The sequence below is a fragment of the Camarhynchus parvulus genome, chromosome 4A, assembly GCF_901933205.1.
Source record: "Camarhynchus parvulus chromosome 4A, STF_HiC, whole genome shotgun sequence".
In the NCBI taxonomy this organism is placed as follows: domain Eukaryota; kingdom Metazoa; phylum Chordata; class Aves; order Passeriformes; family Thraupidae; genus Camarhynchus; species Camarhynchus parvulus.
In genome coordinates this window covers 11,482,443-11,494,602 of record NC_044600.1, presented here as the reverse complement: position 1 = coordinate 11,494,602, position 12,160 = coordinate 11,482,443, and the positions used below count along the sequence as shown (strand labels likewise).

Below are 12,160 nucleotides of genomic sequence, written 5' to 3'. Positions count from 1 at the left end.
TAATGGGTGCAAGAGAAGAGGAAGTACAAAATCATGTGTGGCATTGAGGAAATGCAAAGATAAGAAGTCCTAGATGGGGACAATACTAGAGACAGGATGGCTGAAGAAGCAGAAGCAGAGGACCAGAAGATTCTACAACTGTCCTCAAGCAGTAAATTGCAGAGAATCTCCTAACTCTGGTTAATCCACAGAAGTTCACTTCAATCTTGAGGACCCAGATGAAAATGAAAAATCAGAAATTCTGTCACTATACTTTGCAAGACCATAAGTACAAATATCCATCCCCTTGGGAAATGTTTCTGGCATGAAGAACTGCATGGCCAGCCCTGCCTTGCACAAGCCCAGAGACAAAGGTCACACCACCACACCTGATGGATCAGCAGGGCTGGAGATCTGGGGACTCCAGTGTCCAGCACAGCACCAATTAACTATTCTTTCCTTGAGACAGGAGCTTAGGGCACTGAACTCATGGCTGGTCTGAACTGGGCTGCAAATAATCTCTGCCATGTCAAGCATTATTTGTGCTGCAATTATCCCATTAATTTGGAGATATTAGTGGGCTTGATTTCTTTTTTTTTTTAGATTAATATAGAAATAGTTTTATTCAAGAAATCTATTTTACAGTTTACATATCTGGACTTCAGCAATGGGTAAGTACACCATTTAAAGAGGTGGAAAAAAAGTGCACAAACCATCAAACACAGCTGGTTTCCTATTTTACATTTAACTGTACTGCTAGATTGAAAAATAATAAACAAATAAATAAAAATCATATCTGTGGTTTGACAAGTTCAGACTGCTAAATCTGGGGGGAAAAAAGATACCAAATGATGTTACATTCTAATTGTTAAATAGAAGCAAGTTGAATGTATTTAATATTTTAGCATAAAAACCACTGCTGCCTCAGTGCAGCTGTCAGACAGGTTCAGGGATTAATGTGTCCTATGTTAATCTAGTACTAAGGATACTCATGATTCAAAGCAAGACTGCTGTCAGAGCATTAAGAAATACTACAATAAAAGCAGTTTGTGTGTTACATAAAGCAGACTGGAACACAACGAGCTGCCTGTCCCAGGTTCCATCCCCAGCTTCCCAGTTCTACCCAGGGATGGAAGATGTGCAGCAAGCTGAACAGCTTCCATCCTCTACAATCTAATGTATTGTACATGATCCACGTCCATTGGGACATTCTAGGTTAGTCTCCCCTTCCACAGGCTTAGTTTGTTTAATCAGCAAATCCATATTCACCTTCTTCCCTTTTAGAGTCTTAGGTGAAAGATTTCTAGACTTCTCATAGTTCAGGATAAATTATTAACACATGACTCAGGTCTTTCTTTGAGTGCGTTAGCATTAGCTATCACACCCTAGGAATTAGTATTTCAGAGGTCACTGAAGTGACTTTTCCTTTTTCTCTAACTACCATCTACACCAGCCCTTCACCAGTAGTGGGTTACTTCATTCCCTATTCTTAAATCAGTGCTTAAACAAAACCTGACAATTAAAAACATATTTGAGGTAAAAGAACAAAGAGGGTAAATTTTAAAAGAAGTCCCAATTTCAATTTCTTAAGAAAATTTTATTTACACAATTTAGATTAACTTGCATCTCCCTCTGTCAGTGACACGAGTTCACAAGAAGATTGTCACATGCATATTCACTTTTGTTAGTTTTCCCCTTGAGAAGGATGTTTTGTATTGGTTTCCTACAAAAGCAAAATCATCATAGAAAAGCCCTGCTCTACTCCGCCCTGAGTCACCAACACCTTTTTTCTTGTCACAGTTCGAAATTCCTCATTTTGTAGGATTTTACAACAGAAATTTTTAGTCTTTAAAAACACAAGCCAGTGAGTAACTAATAGCCCTACTACAGCCAACTCTCACCAATGAAATAGTAACACAATCCATAAAAAGCTAAGGCATACAACACTGCATTCCTGATAATTTAAGTTGGCATTTCACTAACCAACAAAGTATTACAATACAAAACATTAAATTTGCTTGACACTAATTACTTGGCCATCTGAATTAACAAACCCTCAGCACCTCAATGCAAAGCCCTGAGGAAGTGCCACCAGAAACATGAGTCCCATTACACTCTGCAGGTTTCAAACTCCTGGCACAGGATTTGTTCCTGGTGAGCACTGACATGGTTCAAGCTGCTGCAAGGGATGTGGCTGGTGTAAAACCCCTTCAGTGAAATTCGACAGCTGGGACTGGGACTGCCAACATCAACAACAAACAAGGGTTTCTGAGACTGGAAATCATGAGATGAAAGACATCCCAGTCCCTGGAATTTAAGGTGTCCAGTGTGATTTCTGCTGCTGTTTTCATTCACCACTCCACTGAAATCCTACTAGATGCAGGATTTATTTTTCTGCCTGTTTCAGGCAGCTACTCATGAAACATCAGTTTAAGTTACCAGCAAACAACCTACATAGAACGGTATGTGAAACTGCCAACTAGGATTAAAAAATCCATCCTAAAAATGTATTGCAGCCAACAGCATAACACTGGATAGTACACTGAAAGCTCTGTTCTGGAAAAAAAATCTAAACAGAAGAAGAAAAAAGAAGCAAAAAGAGGCCTTTATCTCCCCTAATATCTTGCTCAAACTACACATGTCACACTTTGAATGATACTTGCTTTAAATCTGTGATGATCTCATCAAAACAAACCAATATCTGGTTACCTAATCATTCATCTAGTGGCCTTTAGATGATAACACTCAGTGTAAATATTTGGGGTCAGACAAAGCTAAGCTTTTTCATCCACAGTTTCCGATCATGCAGTTCCTACTCCTGCTCAGAGAGCAAGATACCCATTGTCAACTCCCCACTTTTTATGTTCTTTTCTCCTAAGAATAGTCTGAAGGAGAGAATTAGCTAAGAATGCATAACAGCCTGAAGCACATCAGTATTTCCAAATTCTAGCAACTTCAAAACAAAGGCTTAACTAAGAGCTTTAGACTCCAATTCCTGAACTGGAACACTGACCGCACCATGACTGTTCCTGGGGTCCCTGGCACCTGGACTAAAGCTTAGGATAAAGCATCACTGGCCAAATCTTGTTTAAATTAAAAAGGCTGGTCCATAATCTCTTCAAACAAAGAAAACTGAATCACAGCCTTAGGACACATTTGCTATCCTCTTTATACTAAACAAAAAATTACTCTTATTTCTGACTAAGAAACACTGCCTTGCCTCATACTAATGTTTTCCCATTTCCCTGCTCTATGCTGGGATTGACTAACAGTAAACACAGTGGTGAAACAAAGTATATACAGTGTTAAAGCTATCACAGAAAAGCTTTTCCTCAATCATATATGTAATTATTACAATAATTGCAGTATCAGTAAAAGCCTCTAAACTCCTGTTGATTGTGTTTTTTAAACACAACAAAATCATTGCTTAAAAACAAGACAAATAAAACAATAAGACAAAAGCAACAATTAAGAAAAAACCTGCCAGTTCTGGGAACCAGGAGCAGATTAAGCTATCCAAGCATGCCCTGGTGCTCTGAAGGCCAGACCAATGGTTCTGGAGCACTGCAGACTGGGGATACAGGAGCTGATGGATTGTCTCCTGAGCTGTCACTCCCTGTCTGTGTCCCTGAGGCTGCTCTCACCCTCCTGGAAGGAAAATGAACTCCTTTGCAAGAAATGAGCCTTGCCACCAAGAAACACTGGTGCTGTCAGTGCTTTAATTCTTCTTCCTCTGCCCTTTCTCACCACACACCAGCATGAATTTTCTCTCTAGCCATCAGCTATAAGAAAAAGCATCACAAGTTAACTTGCAGCTGTAAAAAGAAAAAAGAAAGACTTATTTTCAAAAGGAAGTCTGTGTTCATAGACGTACACTTTGAAAAATGCATGTATTTTCATAGGGAATTTTGTCCCTTTAATTTTAACTCAAGGTTTAGAAGAACCAGAATATATTTTTTAAAAAGACAATTTATATTTTGCTACATATTCCCAAATGATGCAGAATTCAGTCAAGCTATGTTTATTATGTAAGTTCTGAAAACAGCCCATCGTTTCAAAAAACAGTAACATCTTCTGCAGAGGACAGAAAGGATCCAGGTCTCTAAAGAAGCCAGAACTGGAAATAATGAACACAGAATTTAGTATTTACTGAGCTGCAGATGCACTTAGTACTCACTTTATTTATGCAAACATCAGACCAAAATCACCAGGTGAAACCTATCCTTCTTTCCACCTATTGCTTCCCTCTTACATTTACTTTTCTTTGCCTAAAAAAATCACCAGAGGTATAACCCAGCAAAACAGATGTTTCCTACAAACACACTTTTCTTTATTCCAAACAAATGTCAGTCCTTAACTGGCTGAAGTGGAATAATTCAGTGAAAAACTGGAAGATAATTACAATAACTAACCAGCTGAAATTTACCACTGAGAAATTATTTTTGCAAAGCTCTTTCTAAAATAAAATAGAGTTACAACATTTATTTTAAGATTGGTATTAAAGCACTATTTTGGAAGAAGGCCTAGACATACTAAAGTCAAGTTCAAAATCCACAACAGTTTACAAGAACAAGTGGCTGTACCTATCATTTTAGGATTAGACTGCAGTCATGTTTCTGCCACTTCCTTAAGGTTTCAATAAAATTATACACATGCTGTTTTAATTTCTACAGACTGGTCAGTCATAACCTTCAGTGTTTAAAACTGAAGATCCTTTTAAAAAGAAAAACATTATAATAATCCATAATCATCAATGTTGGAAACCTTTTGAGATTACTTCACCCTACCAGTGTTACCTACAACCTCTGCTTTAGATAGCTTTTTCCTTTTTTTGGTTACAAGTTTCACTTTTGCAATACAGACTAATTTTAGCCCTGACTCCTGTCTACACCTAATTTTAATTGCTTGTTAACTCCAGCTGGGTGGCTTCAGGATATCAAGAGACACCTGTGTTTACTCATTTGCATTAAGTTACCTTGATTGTGAATAGCAGGTTGCAAATTTCGTGTGTCAAATTACAAACTGGGAGCACAGGAACAAATGATATAGAACAAGTTCTTGATATATATTCTAACTGCTCCTTCACTAAATGTGAAACAAAGAACTGCTACACGAACACAAGGGTTTTGGCTGAAAAGTAACATCCTCAGTTACAATGTCAGATGTAACCAAAATTATGTATTCGATTCCCAGCTGTTAAAACCAGGTGGGGCAGTGTTCTTCATCTCCTCACCACCCATCCTCTCTCCAGGGGGACATCTCCCATTAATGGGCCATTGGGTCTCACTGCATGACTGATGATACAGTTACATCATCCCAGGGTGAGATGCTCCACCTGGGGGAGGAGCCAAGCATTCCTACCTGGATATAACCTGAGATTTGGAACACCAGAGCACCCTTTTCCCACTGGATTCCCACAGGAAGACCCGACCCATCTACACCACCACTGGCCCTTCAGAGGAAAACCACACCCTTCTACAGGATCACTGCTTCAACAGAACCACACCTGGCACTGCAGGAGCACTGCAGCCACCATTAATTGCACTGCTACCAACACCCTGACCCACAGGGTGTCAGGTTGTATCCTGACTCTGTCAGTGGTTTTGTACTATTGCATTTATTTTAATTTTCCTATTAAATTGTAGTTCTGACTTGGGATTTCCCACTGGTTTGCTTTCAAACTAGTACAAGTAAAAAAAAACATTTAAAGAATACAGAATAGATAAAGAAAATTGGTTAGAAATAGTTTGGTTTGACATTGCAAAGAGTGAAATTTTCCTTTCACCTCACTAAAGCAAGGCTCATAGACAGGGACACAACACTTGTGTGCGTACTTCTCAACAAGCACAAGACCCAGCTGCTGCTCAAGGTCTCCTTCACAAAGCTTGTAAAGAAATCAATAGTGCTGTGTTTGGCTCTCGAGGAAATCTTCCCTCTCACACTGCTCAATCAGAAACTTTAAGCATTTCCTTCACACAGCCAATTTTAATACCACAATGATGTCCCCTAAAATACTTGAAATGATTAATGTCTTGAAAATATAACACCTGGTGCCTTAAGCATATGCTGATTTTTGTTTCCTGCAATGGAAAGGCAAATAGGTTTTCAACAGCCTAGAAATTGAATGTTTCCTTTTTATGTCAGGTCTGCAGCAGCACCAGTCCAGTCATATTGCCAGTCCAAAAAGGAGAGTGGTTTGTGGCTTGTTTTTGTTTTCTAACAGAGGTATTCAAATAATTTTCACTAAAACCATTTTTTATGTAAGGAGAGATCACTATGAATTCCTTCACAGACTTCTCCCCTTGCTGCAGCACACACTAACTAAACACTGTGCTGCACAAACAAGCCCCATCCCCATCCCACAGCTGGCAGAGAAACCACACCAGTTTCCATTCACCTGTGTTACAAAATATATATAATTTTTTTAAGACTTAAAGGATTTCTCTCAATGATGCTGCACGTATGACACTGGTGAAGAAACACCCTTCTTCCTCCAAAAGCTAAGCAAGAAGCCAAAACCCAGAACAGGAAATGAGTTACAGCTTCTAGTAATTCAACCAGATGACAGGGTGGCAACAAATTCTAGGAAGCTGATTAGCCATGAAACCTGTTGAGGCAGTTAAATACATTCATTTGATCAACACTTCATCCTTGCAATGACACATCTAAACTAGTTCTTTCCACTTTTGAAAAGATTTGAACACAGGTTGGCATGATAGGCAAAAATCAGACGCCTGGTCAGAACAGACTCATTTCTAAAACTCAGTAGTCATTGTATTACACAGTTTTATCTGCCCAAATGCACACACACCTAACTTCCATTTTACTTTGATCTCATTTCAGTCTTAGGTCTTTTAAGAGCAGGAATTTTACTTTTATGCAGGGAAAATCTGAAGCACAATTTTGAGTTTCAAATATTTTTGGCTCAGAGCCCAGAGTATTTGTTGCTGAGGTGAAACAGTCTCAGCTGAAGAAAATGAAAACAGAAATAGAGTGAAAGAAGAAACATTTATCAACAGCTACTGTTGGCTTCCCTTTGAAGTGATCTTGATTGTTGTAGCACATTTCATCTCTTCATCTTCTACTTTGTTCATGCTATTATTTAGACATAGCAGGATTATGTACACACTACTGCAAGAAGAGAAGGACAAATTATATTTTCATATGTTTCATCTTACAAATCTGTTGCCTTCAGCAAATTCAGGCTAGGAAAACAATGTTTTCCAACTATGTATTACTTGTCTGCTGGTGAAGGTCATTGACAATCTTTGGCTCTAACTCTCTTTGTCTGCTGAAAGCCATTGGTTTTGCCATTATTTTCTTTCTCTACATTAAGCCTAAGCCTATTTCTAATGCATCTTTTTGAGGATGAAGGGGCATGACTTCCACATTTTGCCGATATGCTCACCTTCTCAATTTCACAAATGCTGGAGCACCATTTCTAGTGAGTAATTAGCTAGGATTATTTATAAAACTTCACAATTAGTCAAAAAGAGATTCAGAAATGGCAATGCCTAACTACATGGCTTAACTCTCAATAGACTCCATCTCTATTTCAGGAGGCACTATTGAAGGAGGTGAACAGAACTGGCTGTCCCAGGTCTGTGGAAGCATTCAGCTGAATACTTATCATTAATATCATAGCATAAAGACAACTAAACTCTCAAATCCTACTGTTAATATTTCGCCACCTCTTTTCCAGAGAATTAATAGGAAAACTTCCCAGTTATCATTGAGCACTGCCCAGAAAGGAAATGTGGCCATATTAATTTATTTTAATTATTTCTACATAGTCCTTGCAAAGCTTCACCCCAATACTGACTGACTGATTTCACAACAATCCTTTATCACTTCACAGGAAGGAAGTGTCCTATGCTGTAAATTACTGAGCAAACACTGCATCACAGCCTAGGAATTTACATAATCTACTACTTATATCTGGAGCTGTAAATTAATTGCTGTAAAGATCTTGAATATTGCTGTATCAGCTTGTCCCCCTGCCCTTAAAATAAAACTCATCTTTCAAAACACTGGAACAACCAGAAAAGATATTTCCCTGCCTTTTAGAAAACGCTCTCCAGGTGTGAATCCAATGACTGGCTAGATCTGATTCTGCCCAGATCACCTCATATACTGCAATAGGAGACCCAGAATGGCATTGATCTGATTTTCATCTGTTGTTGATCTTAGACAGACATTGCTATCATGGCAGCTTTCATGAAAGCCTTTTTGACATTCTTCACTTAATTCTTGACCTTGAATTTTTTAAGCTATTCAGTGCTGAGGGTATAAAATTAGCAAAATAATACTATTTTTGGCATATCCAGCACCCTGTAACAAGCTCAGCAAAACTGATAGTTAAGTACATGCACAGAAATATTAACAAACACAGCTTATAAGCTTTAGATGCCCAGTTCAGTAACAGTTTGTCTATGTATCCATTATTTTGAAATCTACACAAACTGCACATTATTACACATCAACAACCATGCCCCAAGTCACAAAAGGAAATGGATTATCCACATATATTAGGCCACATCAGATTGTTCACCCCACATATGAGAACCAGGTAACAGCTGTTTCTTTACTATTCAGCCTCTAAAATTAGAAAGGTAAATCAACAGTATCTGCACAATGAGTAATTTGTTTCTCCAACACCTTCACAAAATAGAATCACACCCCTAGAAGGCACTTGCTTGGAAAAGCTGCACGTAAATTACATAGCTGGTGTTGCATGTAATCTGGTTTTCATTAGATTTGGTGCAAATTTTAGCACTGCTGTCAGTGAGAACAGCACCTTCTATTCTTGAACAAGGATCAGGTGAAGGCAAGTGATGAGAAAGCCTTAATTATCTACACTTTCAACCAGAGATCTGGACATTAGTTATAGCTACAATTTCACCTTTTCATCTGACTTGGGTTTTTTGATAGATTTTGATTCAACTGACACAAAACCTATGTTTTAAAATATTTATACCATTCTTGGCATTTGTATTTTTGCTAGGCACTTTTGGTCCACAAACAAACTAGGGGGGAAAATACTGTTGTGCAAGTACATCACAAAAAGGAACTTCCAGGTGACCCTGCACAAGCCTTACCTGCATCATGGTGACCACGTGGCAGGGATTCAGGAGGTAAATGACAGTCCTGGTGGCGAACTTGAACCCCACCTCCAGCCCAAAGATGAGGCAGAGCAGCACCAGCAGCACGTTCTTGCCCAGGCTCTCCTGCTTAGCCTGGGGCTGCTGCAGCAGATTCTCCAGCTCCTGGACGTGCTGCTGCCTCAGCTTCCACAGGGACACGAGGATCTCCACGGTGCCCACACTGAGGAAGACCAAACTCTCCAGCAGGCGCTGCTGGCCGGAGAGAAAGGCGGCGCATTCCGGCCCTCCATTGCCGGCAAAGCTGGGGTCCACCCCGCCGTACATCCAGTCCAGGAGGTTGTGGAGGCTGTAGCGAGACATGGCGGGGACCTCTTCTCCAGGAACAGGTAGGAGCAAGACGGAATCAAAGACAAAACACGGCCGGGCTAACGAAGCACGAAACGCTGCCGCTGCAGCCCTTCCTTGCGAGGCTCCGTGAGAAGCGGGCAGCTCCGCTCGGGGCACGGGCACTTCTTTCCTTCCCTTCCGCTGCCCGGAGAGTCCCGCACGCAGCAGCCTGAGGGGAGCAGAGGCCGCAGCTGCACGGAGCCTGCCAGCTCCAGACCCCCACCCCGGGACCCTCCTCTCCCCGCCCGGCTCTGCCGCCCACCGCTCGCCCTTTCCTCCCCGATCTGAGCTGCCCTTACCCGCGGCCAGCGCCGTTTCCGGCCCCCTCAGCCCGCCCCGCTGTCCCTGCGCGGCCCCCGCATCCGCGGGCGCGGTACCTCCGCGGGCGGGCGGGTGTCAGGGAGCGGCAGGCCTGGCGCCCCCGGCCATGGCGCCGGCCTCGGCGAGGGACGGGAAGGAGGAAGCACCGCTGCGCTCAGCGGCAGCGCCGGCACGGCCGAGACTCCGGGCCCGAGCGGGCGGGCCGCTCCCCGCGGCTGGCCCGGCCCTTGCCCGGCGCCGCAGCATCACCCCACCGACGTGCCTGACTCACGCCGAAAAATGGACGAGTCCCCCGAATTGGCTGCGCCCGGCCGCCCGCTCCTCCCTCCTGTACGGCTGCGCCCGCCTCCCTCCGCTCCCCACCGCCTCCCTTCGCCGCCGCTCCCTCGGCGGGTGCGCGCTCCCCGTGCCGGGCTGCCTCCCGCCTGTTGCCGCTGATTTCGTCCGGCCGTCCCCCTTCCTCCTCCTCCTCCTCCTCCCCGCGGTTCGCCCCCTCAGTGCCACCGGCCAGGAGGGCGGCAAGGACCGGGCACGGCTCTGCACGCCCGTTAGCGCTGGGCTGTTCGCCGACCCGATCGCAGCGACCTTAACTCGATAAACGAGTTTTTCAAGTGCCATTGCAGCAGATATAGATAGGTCGGCCGAGGAACGACAAACCCGAGCGGGGCTCCAGCTCCAAACCCGAGCGGGGCTCCAGCTCAGCTCCGATCTGGACATGGGCAGGCGGCCGCAGCCAGGTGTGCCCAGTGTCGCACACAGGTGCCTCCAGCCAGGTGTGCCCAGTGTCGCACACCGGTGCCCACAGCCAGGTGTGCCGAGTGTCGCACACCGGTGCCCACAGCCAGGTGTGCCGAGTGTCGCACACAGGTGCCTCCAGCCAGGTGTGCCGAGTGTCGCACACCGGTGCCCACAGCCAGGTGTGCCCAGTGTCGCACACAGGTGCCCGCAGCCAGGTGTGCCCAGTGTCGCACACAGAGCACAGACCCCACCTGTCTTAGCGCTTAGACGATTTACTGCCATGTGTGCCCTGTGCAGCACGGCACGGGTTGGGTTCCTGGTTTGTAGCACTGTGAAGAGGTTGGATTGCAAATATGTAACTCTGTCTGAAAGGCAAAGGTCTGTGGGGGTCCGGAGAGAGTAGCAGGTTAAGGGGATGTTTTCGAGGCAATCAGAGCCTGCTCATCCCCTGAGAGCTGTCTCCTACAGATTTTATTTCACATTCGCTGCGTGCAGCACATTGCTCTCCCCATCCTGATTATTTCAGGGCTTTCCTTCTCCACAGGACAGCATTAGGACAGCACCATCACTGGCCAAACTGTTGAGCCTGATTAATTGAAAATAAAAGCTTAATAATAAGTTTGAAAAGACCAGTTAGATATCAATACTGGCTGAGTCAAAATGATTTCTATATAGACACAGCAGCAGCAATACCTGGTCTGTAAAGCTGGAGGCTGTATATCACTGCCACTGCTGTGGAAAAAATTACTCCCTTTTGGGGAAAGAAGGGATCCCACCTGGCTTTTCAAAAATCTTCAAGGATTCTTTTCCACAATTTGAACTTAATAAGAATTCTACAAAATGCTGGTTTTTCAGTCACTGCTGATTGATTAAAACACCTATTGTTGATCTAAACCTGCAGCACAATGTTCCTGTAAATTCCTGCCCCATCAACCAGACACACACACACCTGCAACACGCACATGCTGCATGACCCTGCTTCACAGCCTGAATTCTCAAAACAAGCAGTTCAGCACTAACACCAATATTTGGCAGTTTTCTTCTTCCTCTGTTTCTAAGCTGTAGGATTACTGTTCAAAAATATATTCCATTTCTAAAACACAGGATTACTGCTCACAAAGCACAGAGTATTTTCTCCTAGGGGTCTACCACTGAACAACCTGGGACAGATCTGTCCTTTCCAACCCCTGTCACATACAACAGGACAGCTACTGCTGCTGGAAGCAATCCCAGGCAGTGTCTCTGCATTTCAGTCTCTTACCTTTGGCAGGGTCTGGGGTCTGGGTCTCTGACTTCTTTCCTGAGCTTATCTTTGGTGAAGTGAAAAACCCTGGTATTTCAGATGTAGCGATTTCTTTAGAATATGGCCTAGCCTCAAGAATATGAGGGCTTGGTTGGGTGATTGGGGGTTGCTGTGGTTTTTTCAGAGATTGCCAGTGAAGAATAACTGGCTGAAAACATGAAAGTGGGCAGCATTTTGCTCACAAAAACAGTGTGTTTGCAAAATGACAGCTTGTTGTCCATTAAAGAGGAAGGAAAGAGCACAGCTAGATAAAGACAGAAGTCATGAAAGCTAAAGATTTAAGCAATCAATAGTTAAGACCTCACAGGAAGGAAGTTTAAAGAGTGGA

General features: G+C 43.3%; 1 protein-coding gene across 4 annotated transcripts in view; it reads right to left on the bottom strand.

Moving 5' to 3' along the window:
* TMEM164 (transmembrane protein 164) overlaps nt 1-10,232 on the bottom strand; it is a 35,954-nt gene extending 25,722 nt beyond the window's left edge. The window contains exons 1-2 of one of the 4 annotated variants that reach the window (XM_030967374.1): nt 10,155-10,232; nt 9,078-9,639 (exon numbers count right to left, since the gene is read on the bottom strand). In XM_030967374.1, the coding sequence (XP_030823234.1) occupies nt 9,078-9,443 (366 nt within the window). In that variant the 5' untranslated portion in view covers nt 9,444-9,639; nt 10,155-10,232. Of the gene's footprint in view, nt 1-9,077; nt 9,640-9,769; nt 10,126-10,154 lie in introns of those variants that run through there. The other 3 variants (XM_030967372.1, XM_030967371.1, XM_030967373.1) reach the window with 3 other exon arrangements.
* Between the last annotated feature and the right edge of the window lie 1,928 nt (nt 10,233-12,160).